Source organism: Oncorhynchus gorbuscha, linkage group LG15, assembly GCF_021184085.1.
Source record: "Oncorhynchus gorbuscha isolate QuinsamMale2020 ecotype Even-year linkage group LG15, OgorEven_v1.0, whole genome shotgun sequence".
Classification (NCBI taxonomy): Eukaryota; Metazoa; Chordata; class Actinopteri; order Salmoniformes; family Salmonidae; genus Oncorhynchus; species Oncorhynchus gorbuscha.
The window spans coordinates 58,998,819-59,018,680 of NC_060187.1; the positions used below are offsets into that span (position 1 = coordinate 58,998,819).

General features: G+C 43.0%; 1 protein-coding gene across 9 annotated transcripts in view; it reads right to left on the reverse strand.

The window, feature by feature from the left end:
- Positions 1 to 12,491: 12,491 nt before the first annotated feature.
- LOC123997599 (MAP7 domain-containing protein 1-like) overlaps positions 12,492 to 19,862 on the reverse strand; it is a 69,638-nt gene continuing 62,267 nt past the window's right edge. For 6 of the 9 annotated variants that reach the window (XM_046302007.1, XM_046302001.1, XM_046302006.1 and 3 more), the window contains 3 exons: positions 18,796 to 18,868; positions 17,505 to 17,740; positions 16,385 to 16,614 (listed from right to left, as the gene is read on the reverse strand). In XM_046302007.1, the coding sequence (XP_046157963.1) occupies positions 16,535 to 16,614; positions 17,505 to 17,740; positions 18,796 to 18,868 (389 nt within the window). In that variant the 3' untranslated portion in view covers positions 16,385 to 16,534. Of the gene's footprint in view, positions 13,679 to 16,383; positions 16,615 to 17,504; positions 17,741 to 18,795; positions 18,869 to 19,862 lie in introns of those variants that run through there. The other 3 variants (XM_046302002.1, XM_046302000.1, XM_046302003.1) reach the window with 3 other exon arrangements.

Sequence of the window (19,862 nt, forward strand, 5' to 3'; positions counted from 1 at the left end):
TGCATTGTGTCTGGACATCTTACAAGTGTGCAGATCTGGTTGGTCAAACTATTTAACTCATCAATATACTTTAGCAAAAGTAAAATGATTGACTAAGCATGACATTATTTTGAAACAATATCTCTCTTTAATTTATTTAACTGGGCAAGTCAGACAGCCTAGGAACAGTCTGCCTTGTTCAGGGGCAGAACAACATTTTTTTTTTTTACCTTGTCAGCTCAGTATTCAAACTTGTAAACTTTCAGTTACAAGTCCAACGCTTTAACCACTAGGCTACCTGCCCATGGATGGACCAGGAAATCTGGTCACAATGCCGAGATAATTATTTTAACAAACCAAAATCAATGGTAAATCTAAGCGCAGGTAATATTCCTACAGGTTCAGGGTTGTGTCAAAAATATTTTTGCTATTTTCCCTATCATAACAGAGTTGGGCTGGGATTTGATGAATTAACAAGTTGTCGGTGTGTCGAGGCTTTGGCCCCTCACTGGCCAATCAGAACATGCTCCATGGTGAAATATGTGGTTGCTTTAGGTTGTGTATTTACAGTTTTTTATGTATTGCCATGGAATCAACTCCAATTCTAATGTTAGTCCGTCATAGTTTGTTAAATTGCTTACATAAACGAAATAATAAACTATAGACCTATCCTATCTTTGCCAAATAGGCTAACTAGAACCAGTTTTCACATTGTTCTAAGTAATTGCATGGGCTCAATCTCATTAACTGTCACGCCCTGGTCTAAGTATTTTGTGTTTTTCTTCATGTATTGGGTCAGGCCAGGGTGTGGCATAGAGTTTTTGTATTGTGGTGTGTTTTGTCTGGGGGTTTTGGTGTGTATGTTAGTGGGATTGTAGCTTAGTAGGGTGTTCTAGGAAAGTCTATGGCTGTCTGAAGTGGTTCTCAATCAGAGGCAGGTGTTTATCGTTGTCTCTGATTGGGAACCATATTTAGGCAGCCATATTCTTTGGTTGTATTGTGGGTGATTGTCCTGAGTGTCTTGATGTCCTTGTTAGTAGTTTTATATTTGTTTATTAAAGATGAATCGCAATCGACACGCTGCAGTTTGGTCCGACTCTCCTTCACTATATGAAAACTGTGACATTAACACTGAGATAGGGGCTAGGCCTTCTGTAAACTGCATTATGGCTGAGCATGGACATGCCAAACATTGTCAACAGGCAAGATAAAATTCATTACTGATGAGGCCTAAAAAGAGAACAAATAATTATAATCAAAACTAAACAAATTGTTTTAAATAGGAAAATGGTATGTTTGAATCAATGTCATTGTATCAACATCATAGCTTGAGTAAAATAACATACAGTACCAGTCAAAAGTTTGGACCCAACTACTAATTCAAGGGTTTTTCTTTATTTTTACTATTTTCTACATTGTATAATAGTGAAACATCAATACTATTAAATAACACATATGGAATCATGTAGTAAGCAAAAAAGTGTTCAACAAAAGTGTTTGACATTCCATATTAGCCACCCTTTGCCTCGATGACAACTTTGCACACTCTTGGCATTCTCTCAACCAGCTTCACCTAGAACGCATTTCAATTAACAGGTATTTTTATTTGATTTTACCTTTAACTAAGCAAGTCAGTTAAGAACAAATTCTAGGAACAGTGGGTTAACTTCCTTGTTCAGGGGCAGAACGACAAATTTTACCTTGTCATCTTTCGGTAACAAGTTCAGTGCTTTAACCACTAGGCTGCCTGCATTGTTAAAAGTTCATTTGTGGAATTTCTTTCCTTCTTAATGAATGAATTTGAGCCAGTTGTGTTGTGAAAAGATAGGGTTGGTATACAGAAGATGGCCCACAAAGGTCTCCGCCACGGCACAACCCAAGGGGGGGCGTCAACCCAGACAGGAAGATCACATCAGTGACTCAACCCACTCAAGTGACACACCCCTCTTAGGGACGGCATGGAAGAGCACCAGTAAGCCAGTGACTCAGCCCCTGTAATAGGGTTAGAGGCAGAGAATCCCAGTGGAAAGAGGGGAACCGGCCAGGCAGAGACAGCAAGGGCGGTTCATTGCTCCAGAGCCTTTCACCTTCACACTCCTTGGCCAGACTACACTCAATCATATGACCCACTGAAGAGATGAGTCTTCAGTAAAGACTTAAAGGTTTAGACCGAGTTTGCGTCTCTCACATGGGTAGGCAGACCATTACATAAAAATGGAGCTCTATAGGAGAAAGCTTAGAAATTCTAGGGACAGTAAGGAGGCCTGCGTCTTGTGACCGTAGCGTACGTGTAGGTATGTACGGCAGGACCAAATCAGAGAGATAGGTAGGAGCAAGCCCATGTAATGCTCTGTAGGTTAGCAGTAAAATCTTGAAATCAGCATTTGCCTTGAGAAAGCCAGTGTAGGTGTTACGGGATTCTTCTGATGAAGGAGAGGAGGACCAAAACGCAGGGTGGTTGAAATTCATGTTTGTTTTTAATAGGAAAACTATACATGAATAAACTACAAAAACAACCGTGCAAACCCAAAACAGTCCCGTGTGGCACTGACACAGGAGACAATCACAAAACCCAACACCAAACACGCTACCTAAATATGGTTCCCAATCAGAGACAATGACTAACACCTGCCTCTGATTGAGAACCATATCAGGCCAAACACAGAAACAGACAAACTAGACACACAACATAGAATGCCCACTCAGATCACACCCTGACCAAACAAAACATAGAAACATACAAAGCAAACTATGGTCAGGGTGTGACAGTAGGGAGGCTATCACTGGAGTAATATGATCAAATTCTTTGGTTCTAGTCAGGATTCGAGCAGCCGTATTTAGCACTAACTGAAGTTAATTTAGTGCTTTATCCGGGTAGCCGGAAAGTAGAGCATTGCAGTAGTCTAACCTAGAAGTAACAAAAGCATGGATGAATTTTTCTGCATCATTTTTGGACAAAAAGTTTCTGATTTTTGCAATGTTACGTAGATGGAAAAAAGCTGTCCTTGAAATGGTTTTGACATGTTCTTCAAAAGAGAGATCAGGGTCCAGAGTAACGCCGAGGTCCTTCACAGTTTTATTTGAGACGACTGTACAACCATTAAGATTAAATGTCAGATTCAACAGAAGATCTCTTTGTTTCTCGGGACCTACAACAAGCATCTCTGTTTTGTCCAAGTTTAAAAGTAGAACGTTTGCAGCCATCCACTTCCTTATGTCTGAAACACAGGCTTCTAGTGAGGGCAATTTTGGGGCTTCACCATGTTTCATTGAAATGTACAGCTGTGTGTCATCCGCATAGCAGTGAAAGTTAACATTATGTTTTCGAATGACATCCCCAAGAGGTAAAATATATAGTCAAAACAATAATGGTCCTAAAATGGAACCTTGAGGAAGACCGAAATTTACAGTTGATTTGTCAGAGGACAAACCATTCACAGAGACAAACTGATATCTTTCCGACAGATAAGATCTAAACCAGGCCAGAACTTGTCTGTGTAGTTTAATTTGGGTTTCCAATCTCTCCAAAAGAATGTGGTGATCGATGGTATCAAAAGCAGCACTAAGGTCTAGGAGCATGAGGACAGATGCAAAGCCTCGGTCTGATGCCATTAAAAGGTCATTTACCACCTTCACAAGTGCAGTCCCAGTGCTATGATGGGGTCTAAAACCAGACTGAAGCATTTCGTATACATTGTTTGTCTTCAGGAAGGCAGTGAGTTGCTGCCATAACAGCCTTTTCTAAAAAAAAATTGAGAGGAATGGAAGATTCGATATAGGCCGATAGTTTTTTATATTTTCTGGGTCAAGTTTTGGCTTTTTCAAGAGAGGCTTTATTACTGCCACTTTTAGTGAGTTTGGTACATATCCGGTGGATAGGGAGCCGTTTATTATGTTCAAAATAGGAGGGCTAAGCACAGGAAGCAGCTCTTTCAGTAGTTAAGTTGGAATAGGGTCCAGTATGCAGCTTGAAGGTTTAGAGGCCATGATTATTTTCATCATTGTGTCAAGAGATATAGTACTAAAACACTTGAGTGTCTTGCTTGATCCTCGGTCCTGGCAGAGTTGTGCAGACTCAGTACAACTGAGCTTTGAAGGAATACACAGATTTAAAGAGGAATCTGTAATTTGCTTTCTAATAATCCTGATCTTTTCCTCAAATAAGTTCATGAATTTATTACTGCTGAAGTGAAAGCCATCCTCACTTGGGGAATGGTGCTTTTTAGTTAGCTTTGCAACAGTATCGGAAATAAATTTCAGATTGTTCTTATTTTCCTCAATTAAGTTGGAAAAATAGGATGATCGAGCAGCAGTAAGGGCTCTTCGATACTGCACGGTACTGTCTTTCCAAGCTAGTCGGAAGACTTACAGGTTGGTGTGGCGCCATTTCCATTCCAATTTTCTGGAAGCTTGCTTCAGAGCTCTGGTATTTTCTGTATACCAGGGAGCTAGTTTCTTATGAGAAATGTTTTTAGTTTTTAGGGGTGCAACTGCATCTAGAGTATTGCGCAAGGTTAAATTGAGTTCCTCAGTTAGGTGGTTAACAGATTTTTGTCCTCTGACGTCCTTGGGTAGACAGCGGGAGTCTGGAAGGGCATCAATGAATCTTTGTGTTGTCTGTGAATTTATAACACAACTTTTGATGCTCCTTGGTTGGGGTCTGAGCAGATTATTTGTTGCAATTGCAAACGTAATAAAATGGTTATCCGATAGTCCAGGATTATGTGGAAAAACATAAAGATCCACAACATTTATTCCATGGGACAAAACTAGGTCCAGAGTATGACTGTGACAGTGAGTAGGTCCAGAGACATTTTGGACAAAACCCACTGAGTCAATGATGGCTCCGAAAGCTTTTTGGAGTGGGTCTGTGGACTTTTCCATGTGAATATTAAAGTCACCAAAAATTAGAATATTATCTGCTATGACTACAAAGTCCGATAGGAATTCAGGGAACTCAATGAGGAACGCTGTATATGGCCCAGGAGGCCTGTAAACAGTAGCTATAAAAAGTGATTGAGTCGGCTGCATAGATTTCATGACTAGAAGCTCAAAAGACGAAAACGTCATTTTTTTGGTTGTAAATTTGCTATCGTAAATGTTAGCAACACCTCCGCCTTTGCGGGATGCACGGGGGATATGGTCACTAATGTAACCAGGAGGTGAGACCTCATTTAACACAGTAAATTCATCAGGCTTAAGCCATGTTTCAGTCAGGCCAATCACATCAAGATTATGATCAGTGATTAGTTCATTGACTATAATTGCCTTTGAAGTAAGGGATCTAACATTAAGTAGCTCTATTTTGAGATGTGAGGTATCACGATCTTTTTCAATAATGACAAGAATGGAGGAGGTCTTTATCCTAGTGAGATTTCTAAGGCGAACACTGCCATGTTTAGTTTTGCCCAACCCATGTCGAGGCACAGACACGGTCTCAATGGGGACTAACAGCCTGCTGCCTGGCCTGCACCCTATTTCATTGTGGAGCTAGAGGAGTTAGAGCCCTGTCTATGTTGGTAGATAAGATGAGTGCACCCCTCCAGCTAGGATGGAGTCTGTCACTCCTCAGCAGGTCAGGCTTGGTCCTGTTTGTGGGTGAGTCCCGGAAAGAGGGACAATTATCTACAAATTCTATCTTTTGGGAGGGGCAGAAAACAGTTTTCAACCAACGATTGAGTTGTAAGACTCTGCTGTAGAGCTCATCACTCCCCCTAACTGGGAGGGGGCCAGAGACAATTACTCGATGCGACACATCTTTCTAGCTGATTTACACGCTGAAGCTATGTTGCGCTTGGTGATCTCTGACTGTTTCATCCTAACATCGTTGGTGCCAACGTGGATAACAATATCCACACAGGAAACTGTTGAGCGTGAAAAACCCAGCAGCGTTGCAGTTCTTGACACAAATTGGTGCGCCTGGCACCTACTATCATACCCCGTTTAAAAGGCACTTAAATCTTTGGTCTTGCCCATTCACCCTCTGAATGGCACACATACACAATCCCTGTTTCAATTGTCTCAAGGCTTAAAAGACTTCTTTAACCTGTCTCCTCCCCTTCATCTATAATGATTTAACAAGTGATATAAGGGATCATAGCTTTCATCAGGATTCACCTCGTCAGTCTATGTCATGGGAAGAGCAGGTGTTCTTAATGTTTTGTATAATGAATACAGAATGAAAACAATTTTTAAATTTCTATGTGGAATCTTCAACGCAATTTCTACGTATATATTGTTCTGATGATTATGTTGGAATTAGATTGATGGAACAAACTGTTAGTCAGGTTAAGTAAATGTATATAAGTTGAAGTTTATCCCAATTCAATGTTTACAACACCGGTTGAAATGAGATGAAAACAGTACTATTTGATGACTTTTTTATCCAATGTATTTCCCATACTGATTCCATGTTACAATATGTTGACCCACTACATTGAAATAATGTTGATTCAACCAGTGTGTGCCCAGGAGGGAAGGTCCAGGGGCTCAATCTGATGTGGTTAAGGAGATAGAAGGTACTTCCAGTTTCATTGAAATACTTGGCATCAGAGTTGAGTATGAGAGAAACAACATGCCTGCTCACTATTCAAGTGCTCAAGTCTGAGGAAGTACATTTCATTTGCTACTCAACTGGAAGAGTAACTTGTCAAATATACTGCAAGCCTTGACCACCACTTCTATCATAACCATGACCACTTCCTGTCCCTTTGCTAAGTTTAGCCTCCCAGGGCTGGGCAATTCCAGTCCTCTAGGGCCTGATTGGTGTCACAGTTTTGCCCCAGTCCCAGCTAACACACCTGATTCCAATAATCACATAATCATGATCTTCAGTTTAGAATGCAATTTCATTAGCTGTGTTTGCTAGGGATGGAGAAAAAGTGTGACACCAATCAGGCCCTCGACGTCGCCGGTCTACTAACCACCAGTCCTGGCAACCCACATTCGCACACCTGCTCACCGTCGTTAAGCACACCTGGACTTCATTACTCTCCCTTAATTTAGCCCTCACCTACTTGAGTCATCAGGCAGTATAGGTTCTGTGTTCATGTCCAGACGCTGCGCTATGTTCGTTATTATTAAACTCGCCATCTGCACCTGCTCCCTTTGTTTCCGTTACAGTAGCCTGCTACAGTACTAATGTGCAGTGCAATATGGTTGATACCCAACTATCCCTGGGTACTGAAAATAACCACAGCCTCTGGCAAAATTGAAGCCTGAGGCTGTGCTGGGCAAACGGGTGGGGATGTCGTAAACCGTGTCCACTGTCAGCGCCGAAATTAAGAGACAAACAGATCCAGCAAATGAAGGCTGTGTCACCGACTGAATTCGAGACGTGATATTGATATAACCATGGTATATGGTGCAGAGAGTCAGTGACAACATTGATCAGGGCTCAAAAAGGGGCTTAGCCCCCTCAGTTGAAACGTGTGCCACCTCCGTTTACATTTTCTGAAATCTGCATCTGTGCTGGATCAGCGTCGTGGAGAGTGTTTATGTACAGGGGTGCTATGGAAAGCCACTGGGTGGCTAGGTATGACGCTGCTCATCTAGGGAAGGCTATGTGAATAACGTGATTCTCCTCCGCCTGTAATAATTTGATTTAGATTTATAAGGACGGGGTCAAGTTTACAGTTGAATCTGCTTCACTCAACTCTGCCTCACCATTACAGAGTTTAGTAAGCGTTTTAGCAAGCTGTAAAAGGCGTTAGTGTTATTTGCCTATTTCGCTCTAACCAGCTAATCTGCCACTGCCACAATGGATATCAGAAATCAAACCACTGAGGCCACCGCCGAGCCCAGCAATGTTGATGCTGCCGAGCTCCAGCTAGCCTTCCACTAGTGCCGCCCAAGATAATGGCTCCACAGCCTGCTCCACTTACAACTGTTCCTGATTATCTTGGAACAGAGGAGCAAGCCCAGGTTAGCCTATAGAATCTTACTCTAGCTGCAGGTTTTCTGTAAAAAATAAATAAATCATTTAGTAGCATCTGGTTCATAGGAAGATAGTGGCTGAAATACTCGGTTACTGCAGATGCATCACTTCTTGGTCAAAAGCACTCAATGGTCTCAGCATTTGAATTTAAATGTTTTTTGTGGTATAGCGTGATATAAGAATTCAATATAATTTCAATGCAAGAACCCAAATGGGTATAGCAACATTTCATCATAGAAATAGATAGCCTACATTTCTATTTTTATGGTAGTCTATTGCTTTTCGTGGTTGTAAGTGGAACTGTACGTAATGGAAACATGTTTCTGGTAGGTCGCCATTGCTTAATTGATGACGTTGGTGGGTTGAATTTGATCCACAGAAGTGTATTGGGCCATATTACAATGTGTTGCTGAACTAATGAGCTGCAAGATTTTCCATGTTTTAACACTTTTAGGATAGGGGGCAGCATTTGGGAATTTTGGATGAAAAGCGTGCCCAAAGTAAACAACATGCTACTCAGGCCCAGAAGCTAGGATATGCATATAATTGGTAGATTATATGAAGAAGAGACTTACTTGGGCCAAGAAACACGAGCAATAGACATTAGGCCGGTGGAAATCTGTCCTTTGGTCTGATGAGTCCAAATTTGAGATTTTTGGTTCCAACCGCTGTGTCTTTGTGAGACGCAGAGTAGATGAAAGGATGATCTCCGCATGTGTGGTTACATCCGTGAAGCATGGAAGAGGAGTTGTGATGTTGTGGGGGTGCTTTACTGGTGACACTGTCTGTGATTTATTTTGAATTCATGGCTACCACAGCATTCTGCAGCGATACGCCATCCCATCTGGTTTGCGCTTCGTGGGACATTAATTTGTTTTTCAACAGGACAATGACCCAACACACCTCCAGGCAGTGTAAGGGCTATTTGACCAAGAAGGAGCATGATGGAGTACTGCATCATATGACCTGGCCTCTACAGTCACCTGACCTCAACCCAATTCAGATGTTTTGGAATAAGTTGGATAGCAGACTGAAGGAAAAGCAGCCAACAAGACGTGATCAGCATATGTAGGAACTCCTTCAAGACCCTGTCGAAAAGCATTCCAGGCGAAGCTGATTGAGAAAAGAGTGCCACTAGTGTGCAATGCTGTCATCAAGGTGAAGGGTGGCTACTTTGAAGAATCTAAAATATATTTAGATTTAAAAAAACATTTTTCTGTTTACTATATGATTCCATATGTGTTATTTCATTCTACAATGTAGAAAATAGTAAAAATAAAGAAAAATGCTTGAATAAGTAGGTGTGTCCAAACTTTTGACTTGTACTGTGTCTATACAGCATATGCTTCCCTTCTCAACAACACCTGTCTGTTCTAACTTAAAACCAATATGCTGGTATCCACTCTATACATCAACCCCAAAGGTCCACACTCCTCATCAAAGAGTGCCCAAGAATGTGCCTGCATGAAAATTAACTCCAAAAGTTGTGTCAATGCTCCAGCTGATACCTTTCTAGAGTCAGCTACTTTGTGACCACTGTGGTTGGGCCACCATCATGGAATGTGGGCCCGGAGACCTCCCAATCAGCAACTCCATAACAACAGGCACTGTAGGGAGGTGATAGGTTCTAGTGTGTGTGTGTGTGTGTGTGTGTGTGTGTGTGTGTGTGTGTGTGTGTGTGTGTGTGTGTGTGTGTGTGTGTGTGTGTGTGTGTGCGTGCGTGCGTGTGTGATCGGGTTTAGGACAGCTGTTAGAAACCCTTGTCTCTCGTCAGAGCAGTTGAGAGGCCAGGTCAACTTGGAGGTGGAACAGCATCTCCATGGATAAAGAAATGGGCTTATTTGGAGTGCCTGCCTTTCTGTGGCCTGCCATTAATGTGTTGCCATCAGATAGCAGCTGTGTTAAGGGGTCCTGTTGTTGTTGCTGAGCAGATAAAGGGTGCAATGTACTATATTAGGGGTGTGCGTGCGTGCGTGAACTTGCGTGTGTGTGTGCATCCCTTTGTGTTAGTGTGTTAGTGTGTGCATGCCTGTGTGTGTGTGTGTGTGTGTGGTCTCTAGTTTTTCATGGTTCAGATGCAGGCATGGCTTGACCCCTCACTGACCTGTCTACCTCGTTAAATCTGGCAGGCACAGACGACACATTTGCGCTTCCACACCGTTTACAAGATTCCACGGGTCAAAAGGTGCAGGGGGTTTACGACAAGAACAACAGCGGATGCAAGTTGCACCACGTCATGAATGGGAAGTGAGGTAGACATGACAGCCAAAGGCATCAGGCTTTTTACAGTAGTTGGATAGGTAATGGTAGAATAACAGACAATCAATGTTTGTCTGAGAATACCCAGATAAGATAACAAGCAAAGTCATAGAGGACTGAATTATCTCGGTTAATTCCTGCTTTACCGTTCTGTATAAGGCTAACTCTTATGGCCTCTCCACCCTGTGAACAGGAATGCGATCTAAGAATAGGGTTGATATGGCAACATCTCCAGTACACCTATCAGCAGGCGGGCTGGGCAGCTCTCCGTCCGCTGATGAGGAGATAATAGACCAATAGATCAAAGTGATGTTGCCAAATCTGCACCGCCACTATGTCACCCAGCCCTGCTATCCCAGGAGTGAGTGGCATGCCCTAACTCTGACCGACAGGCACCTTTATCCTGCTCCATGTCCGTCAGAGCCTCGTAAATCTAACGGACACACACTCTCTCGCTCACACACAAACACGCACAAACACCCACACCGCACACACACACCACACCACACACTCTCTCTTTCCCTCTCTCACACACACATACCTCCTCCTCTTTTCACCCTCCATTCTCTGAGAATTCATTCAGTACCTTGGCATTGCCCACTGCCCCTTCCATTACTCATTACTTGTCTGCTGACATCCGCCTAAAAATAGTTGCCCCTCGCCCTCTAGGCAGCACTATGGGCAAACTGGATCTTGACTAAGTGGATGAAGAGAGGGAACACACTAAAGCTTGACTATAACATTTATATTGAACATTTTATGACTCTTTTAGATATGTTTGGGATTTGAATGTGTGAATCGCTATCTCTCTATGACACACAGTCTCTTTCTATGGTTTTGCTGGTAGGCTACATCATTGACTGAGAGCAATGGAGGCTGACGGGAGGAGCTATAGGAGGACGGGCTTATTGTAATGGCTGGAATGGAATAAATGGAACGGTGTCAAACGTATGGAAACCACATTTGACTCCGTTCCATTTATTCCATTCCAAACATTACAATGAGTCCGTCCTCCTATATCTCCACCCACCAGCCTCCACTGACTGAGAGAGCGGTTTGAGAGAGTGAACATGTGTGGGCAAATGTGATCTGTGGTTTGACACCTCTGTGTTGCTGAGCTGCCCTCTGCTGGGCCGGATGAATACAGCTGTTAAATAGATTTTCTAGTGACTATTCTAATCTAAGCAACTGCGTCAGTCGGCTAGATGTTATCCCAGTGAGATAAGATTTATACGGTTAGATCATGTGCTCATAAAAAGACGAGCCATCTAGTTTATACTCTACAGGGACACGTATCATTCTGTCAATATTCACTGATCCAACTAGACAGGGGAAGTTAAGTCAATAAGAAAACCATTACATCAATGTTCCAAGACATGAATCAGGCCATACCCGAGTAACCAAACTAAATGTGATTCAAAGATAGAGAAGAGATTCTCAAAACATTTCAGTGACTTCGAAACACACCAGTAGTGTGGGGAAGACACCTCCGTGTTTGGGTTAATAAGTCAAACGTACTTCTCCCTAGCCAAGTCCATTAGTGTCTTGCATTAAGTCATTGTCATTAGACTCGCCATGGTGCATTAGCAGTTATAAGTCGTATTGGTCAAATGAGAGTTGCGCGTGATGATCTGTACCGCATGCGTTTACGTTGGGGAGCGGAGGGACATAAATCGTGCTGGTAATATAGTCCAGCTGCTTTGCAGGGAAAACGAATGGCGAACAGCAAATGGCGAGCGTTCATCAACATTGTCAGCCCCCTCTCACCACCAGAATGTGGGAGCAGTGATGTGGTAAGAGCATGGGAGGCATGAACACCCACTGGGCCTTGGGAAAAGAATACCAAATTGAAGGGGACAGCTGAGCTACGTCACTGTACCCCCCTAAAAGATAGTCAGTCTCTCGCTCTCTCTCAAAACCATCTCCAGATCTGGTTTTCTGGTGGTTGTGTGGCATTGTATTTGGTTGCTCAGGCTGTCAACAGTGTGTCTAAATGAGTTGGCATTGGACTTTGAAGGCCAGCTTAAAAGGGGGAAATATTTCCTAAATGTTCTACTTGGTGAAACGTCATGCTTGTTTTGTTCGATTTGTCTGTTTCTGATAAATGTCAGACATTCAAAGAATCAATGAGCACATTCAACCACAACGTAGTCTACAGTGTGTCTGTCTTTTCAGTCTCGCCCGTTTTGTAACAATAGTGTTTTCTTGGTCGTATTTTTGCTGGTTTCGAGTGTCATTCCAAATCTCATCCATCCAGATTTTGGACAGACTATATACAAAAGACAAGAAAAAAACGAAGGAAAGCTAAACCACAGACTACTGGACAACACTGTTCTCTTTAATAAGTCTCCCGATACTCCCTCTGACCCTTCAATACTCAACAAAATGTATTTATAGCATATACACACACCAGCATTTCATTTTCAAACACATTAGAATCTGTGGAATTTCGATGGGAGGTGGCAGCATATCATGCTTTTTGCTCAGGTTGAGAAAAAAACTAAACTGCACTGATTTTTAAAATGGTGAGATGGGATGCCCTTGTGTACATTCTGTTTCAACACTGATTAAACTGAATGGATCACTGATTTGACCCAAGGTTTACCAATCCTGAATCTGGAGTACCCATGTGTGTGCTGTTTTTCGTTCAACTGATCCCTTGTTCATTTCTATAGCGCTCCTTGGAGACAACTGACGCTGTGCTGCAACAATGTAATTCTTACATTGTCAAAACGCTGTCAAACATCTTCTTCAGTATTTTGGAGACATTCTATTTGCAGTGTAGCTCCATTTACAGAACATTTACAAATATGTTTATAGAGACCATATCATTATGTTTCTAATACATATTAGTTACTGGGAAAACCTTGAAAGGCAGGAGTTAAGTAAACATTGTGATTCCTTTCATAAATTCACACACAATTTATTCCACAGACCCCTCCCTCATTTAGTCCAACTCACAAGTTTTAATTTACATTATTCACATACAACTGTACCCAGTCCTCTTAAATAAACTAAACATTAGAAACAAAAAGCCAACTCACTTCTCTTTCAACTCGTCAGCATAATAATATCAACAATTACTCATTTGTGTCAAATGTGTATTTTTTTACCCCCAGGGCTACTGAAATCTACCATGGATGATACTGCTGTGGAATAATTGATGCCACAATATCTTCTACCATCTACAAATGGTAACACTGATGCACCCTGTCGGGTGGCCATGACGTCATATCCTGTTTTTGTGTTTTGCTTGTGTCTTTTTTGCAGAATGCAGAGTTGTTGCTTCTTCTTCATCTTCTTCTGCCCTTTTCCCAGGGAAAGTTTATGCTTTTTTTGGGGCCTAGAAAGCAGTCTGTGATTGGTTTGGCACATGTCATTGGGGATGTGCACCTTCGGGAAGAGGGGGGCCCTCTACCCGTACGAGTGGAGGCTGGATTCGGGAAGGTGCAGGAGGGGGGGGCCTAAGAATCGCCTTTGTGAGTGGCACACCTCACAGGACCTCTGGAGAGATAATAAACGGAGAGGACAAGATGAGGGTCAGTTTCAACACAGTGGTACACCACACAACAAGAAAACACACCAGAGATCCTAAATGGTGTCCATTGAATGCGCCATCTAAATGGTGAGCCAAAATGGTCGCCAATTTGAGCATTTGTAAATGTGTGAGGAGGACCCACCCTCACTGTCCATGCTAAAGACGAGGCTTATAAACCCTTGACCTGGCAACAATACTACATTTTAAAAGGTCCTGAGTGCATATCACAAAGGGCATGAACCCATAAGGCTTTATAGGCTTGTTTTTATAGGGAAATGAAGAGGCTAATCAAACCAAACAGCAGAGGCTTCAGGCAGAATCCTGACTCCTTTTAATGACGGACCATCAACGACCATTCAGTCGCCCATCATGTGAGTGAGTGATAGCTAGCTGGCGCTACGAGTGTGATAAACACATATAATGCTAACAGTAGCAATAGATTGACAGAGGCAGCTGTCAGGCAACTAAACGGTCCACCACACTAGCTCACGAATATCGCCATTTGAACTTGCCCCCGGTGGTATGTTTAGAAATAAACATGTCCCCGATTCCCAATCTATGGAACTACATCATAACATTCAATCAGTGTCGATATATTAATCTCTCCAGTCACAAACCCCCAGCCCCACGGCCGTAAACCAAATAACCCCTCCAAGTCATCATAGTAAGAGAGTGTGGGGTATACAGACAGGGAAGATTAGAAATGTAATGGTAACTTGTGAAAGACTGTGACTTGAAGGCAGTGTGAGTGGCAGAGTGAATTCACTCTGATAAAAGTGGGTCATATTGTCAGAGCTCGTCTGGCTGCAGCTGGGTGACCCTCTTCTGTTTGCTTTGGATATAATGTATGACCTGCTGGCAGGCTGACAGGTGGGGACTAAGCCCTAGGGGGAGGGGCGAGGGGCAGTAATACTGACCCCGCCGTGGGGAGGGGGTGAGGGTGATGGGGGTACATAACTGGGCCGGGGTCCTGTTTCCATTCCTGGCAGCTAGCTAGCTCCCCAACACTCAGGGAATTTGACACTGGGTGTTGAGCCTAGCGACCGGAGCTCTGGGAGTGAAAGCAGTCGGTATTAAGATACCTCACTCCCTCCGCCCCTCTGTGTCACCTTAGGCACTCTAGGGGCTGGAGGATTGCCCCTACCACCTTCTATATTGGGGAGAACAAGTATTCGATACACTGCCGATTTTGCAGGTGTTTCTACTTACAAAGCATGTAGAGGTCTGTAATTTTTATCATAGGTACACTTCAACTGTGAATGATGGAATCTAAAACAAAAATCCAGAAAATCACATTGTATGATTTTTAATTAATTAATTTGCATTTTATTGCATGATATAAGTACTTGATCACCTACCAACCAGCAAGAATTCCATCTCTCACAGACTTGTTAGTTTTTCTTTAAGAAGCCCCCCTGTTCTCCACTCATTACCTGAATAAAATACACCTGTCCACACACTCAATCAAACAGACTCCAACCTCTCCACAATGGCCAAGACCAGCGAGCTGTGTAAGGACATCAGGGATAAAATTGTAGACCTGCACAAGGCTGGGATGGGCTACAGGACAATAGACAAGCAACTTGGTGAGAAGGCAACAACTGTTGGTGCAATTATTAGAAAATGGAAGAAGTGCAAGATGACGGTCAATCACCCTCGGTCTGGGGCTCCATGCAAGATCTCACCTTGTGGGGCATCAATGATCATGAGGAAGGTGAGGGATCAGCCCAGAACTACACCGCAGGACCTGGTCAATGACCTGAAGAGAGCTAGGACCACAGTCTCAAAGAAAACCATTAGTAACACACTACGCCGTCATTGATTAAAATCCTGCAGTGCATGCAAGGTCCCCCTGCTCAAGCCAGCGCAAGTCCAGGCCCGTGTGAAGTTTGCCAATGACCATCTGGATGATCCAGAGGAGGAATGGGAGAAGATCATGTGGTCTGATGAGACAAAAATTGAGCTTTTTGGCCTAAACTCCACTCACCGTGTTTGGAGGAAGAAGAAGGATGAGTACAACCCCGAGAACACCATCCCAACCGTGAAGCGTGGAGGTGGAAACATCATTCTTTGGGGATGCTTTTCTGCAAAGGGGACAGGACGACTGCACCGTATTGAGGGGAGGATGGATGGGGTTATGTATCGCGAGAGCTTGGCCAACAACCTCCTTCCGTCAGTAAGAGCATTGAAGATGGGTCGTGGCTGAGTCTTCCAGCGTGACAACGACCCGAAACACACAGCCAGGGCAACTAAGGAGTGGCTCCGTAGGAAGCATCTCAAGGTCCTGGAGTGGCCTAGCCAGTTTCCAGACCTGAACCCAATAGAAAATCTTTGGAGGGAGCTGAAAGTTCGTATTGCCCAGCGACAGCCCCGAAACCTGAAGAATCTGGAGAAGGTCTGTATGGAGGAGTGGGCCAAAATCCCTGCTGCAGTGTGTGCAAACCTGGTCAAGAACTAAAGGAAACGTATGATCTCTGTAATTGCAAACAAAGGTTTCTGTACAAAATATTAAGTTCTACTTTTCTGATGTATCAAATACTGATGTATCAAATATGTCATGCAATAAAATGCAAATTAATTACTTAAAAAAATCATACAATGTTGATTTTCTGGAATTTTGTAAAAATATTTTTTAAATGACAGAAATATAAAAATTACAGACCTCTACATGATTTTTAAGTCGGAAACTTGCAAAATCGGCAGTGTATCAAATACTTGTTCTCCCCACTGTACCTCCCTTTCTCTCCCCCTCTCTTTCCCCAGGGACACTCACGTACGCAGGGGTGATGACTTGCATCTATGACGACACTAAACCGACCAGCTCAGTTGGACGGGTCTTCGTTGCCAAGGACAACACTACGAACGCATGGCGCCTCTTTATGGCACGTTATGAACCCTGGCCCTAATGTGAAAATTCAACCACCAGAGCAGATGCGAGACCATTATTACTGATGTATTTGAACCACAGCTCCCTCCACTCAATATTTTTGTTAAACAGAAAACCCAGACATATGGCAGCAGATCCACAAGGTCTGCCATGAGAGGTGACTGTATAGTTCCCCTAAGGAAAAGCACCTTTAGTAAATCTGCATTCTCTGTGAGAGCTTCCCATGTCTGGAATACACTGCCATCAGAAACACATAACTGCACCACATAGCACACTTTCACAAAATGCTTGAAGACATGGCTAAAGGTCAATCAGATTTGTGAACATGGTCCCTAGCTGTGTGTTGCCGCTTTCCATGTTGTCTGTAGCTTGTGAGGTGTGAAAACACTTTGTTGCTTTTATTAATTTTGTCTTGCTGCTTTTTGTTCTATGTTGCTCTGTCTGTATGCTATATCTTGCTTGTCCTATGTTGCTATGTCTTGCTTGTTCTATGGTGCTATTGTCTATATTGTAATTGTTTTTAATAACCTGCCCAGGGACTGCGGTTGAAAATTAGCCGGCTGGCTAAAACCGGCACTTTTACTGAAATGTTGATTAATGTGCACTGTCCCTGTAAAAATAAAATAAACTAAACTAAACTATAGTTAAGAACACTGTCAGGGGTTGAGGATACTCTGATAAGATTCCTTGCTTGAATCCCTGGAAATATTGGCACAGCTGATACAATATTATTAGGTTATGATGTCATTTGAGGGCGGTTTCGAAGACACAGATTAAGCCTAGTCTTAGACTGAAAAGCATGTTCAATGGAGATTCTCTATTCAAATGCATTTTAGTCCAAGACTAAGCATAATCGGTGTCCAGGAAACTGGCCCTTGGAGTTCCCTCTCTCTCTGTCTATGTACCTGCGACATGCTGAGGCTTCATGGGGCCCACTTTTTTCAGGAAGGGCTCATCACTTTCAAAGGCCAGGATTGGTTCAGTGGGCATGTCACTCTCTGATTTCTCTCTCCCCCCGTTGCTGCTGTTGCCTTGATTGGCTAGCTGGATGACCTCCTCAAAGTGTGCGGTGTCCCCCTTGCTAGACAGGCCATTCTCGTGTCTGGCAGGCTGGACACCGTTGACCACATGGACCGTGGAGCTGTGGGAGGGTGAAACATGGTTACAGACAAAAGGACTATGGCCCCAAGTGGTTCAGTTGCAGATTTTCCCCTCGGGCCTGTTCAGGAAGATGTAACATTATACTGTAGCTATAACATAGGACAGAAATGATTGTCAGATAGATAGAACGATGACGGCAACATTCATAACGTTTCACATCACTGAATACAACCCTGGTCTGCCCTCAGTGGCTAACTGAAGACTTCAAACCTTATATTACACGACCCCTCGAACAAAAAACATATTTCAATAGATAAATAAACAATCTCTATTTTTATACTGAAAGCCTAGAGACTCTGTTTTCTTTTGCGGTTTGAAACTATACAAATCGGTACAGGTCTTGGTTAGAAAGCCACCCGTAGCACGCGCTCCAGCAGGTATATTTCACTGGTCATCTCCAAAGCCAACTCCTCCTTTGGACAACTTTCCTTCCAGTTCTCTGCAAAAATCACTGAAGCTGGAGTTTTATATCTCCCTCTCTAACTTTAAGCATCGGCAGTCAGAGCAGCTTACCTGATCACTGTACCTGTACACAGCCCATCTGTAAATAGCCCACCCAACTACCTCATCCCAATATTGTTATTTATTTTTGCTATTTTGCACCCCAGTATCTCTACTTGCACATCATCATCTGCAGATCTATCACTCCAGTGCTAATAATACATTGTAATTATTTTGCCACTATGGCCTATTTATTGCCTTACCTCCCTAATCTTACTACATTTGCACACACTGTATATATATTTTTCTAATGTGTTATTGACAGCACGTTTGTTTATGTGTAACTCTGTGTTGTTGTTTCTGTCGCACTGCTTTGCTTTATCTTGGACAGGTTGCAGTTGTAAATGAGAACTTGTTCTCAGCTGGCCTACCTGGTTAAATAAAGATGAAAAAATATATATATACTGTTGTTTTCTGGTTTGCTTGTTTTCTAGCACGCATGGTGGTCTTGTAATATGGTGGTCTTGCTATTTTACATTTCTAACAGATATTTTGGACAAGAGGAAATAGAGGACACGGTTTTTTGAGCCTTACCTGTCTCTCAAACCACTATGGTCGTTCTCTGTATTCTTGTTGATCTCTGGGCTTGGCTGGTAGTCAGCAGAGGCTGTGGAAACAAATAAAATCCACTGTAAAACACACACACGTGCAAGCACACACACAGTTCGCAGGGCCACCCTGAAGCAAGCACAGACAGTGCTATGACAATATGCAGGATGGATCCAACCAGTGCTGGATTCATGATTACATCCTTGGGCTGTGTGTGTCTATGTGTGTGTATCGGTGCATCCGTATCTGAGCATGTGGGTGCGTGCGCGCACGTGTGAGTTTGTGTGAGTGTGTCCAAAGGCCTGATTGAAGAGGAGCAGCGTCACACAACTTGCCTGGACTCCCCACCACATCAGTGCCTCCAATAATGGTTTCCACCATACTGGAATCCTGGCCACATGTACTCAAATCCCCTATCCCCATTTCCTACTCATCCTTCTCATCGGAAAATGTTGTGTGTGTATGTGTTCAAATGGGGATGGGGATTGTATAAGTAGGAGTGATATGTGTGTGTCTTTGTCGTGTGAACACTGTATTTTTTGTGTCTTATGTACACCTGGCTGCACAGTGACTGTCCGTGCCGCAACAATAAAGATAGAATCAAACGGAATTAAATTGACCGGCTAAATGTGGCGAGGGGTCCATTTACAGTCACTAAGCCAACCCTGCAATGCAATGCACTGCCATGAGATATTCCCAGAAACGGAAAAGCCCCCAGACTGGGTTTGGACTGCAAACAATAAGCACACGCATGGGTTATACTGTCCTAAATGAAAGTAGTGGGGCTGGGATGCTAACAATAGTATTATATAGTCTTCATATGAAAAGGGAACACAATGCAGACAGCGATGAAACCAAAGACAAAATAGCAGGAGGGAGGACAGGGACTGTTCACGGACCATTTTATTCCATTTTGTCCGGAACTACAGCACTTCACGAGCAGCACTACATATTTATTTCATTCGTGCTTTTAGCCTGGTCTAATGAGATAATTGTGCTGTTTCTGACTCTGCATGTTCACATGTATGTTTATATTGTTTTACTGTTTGCGA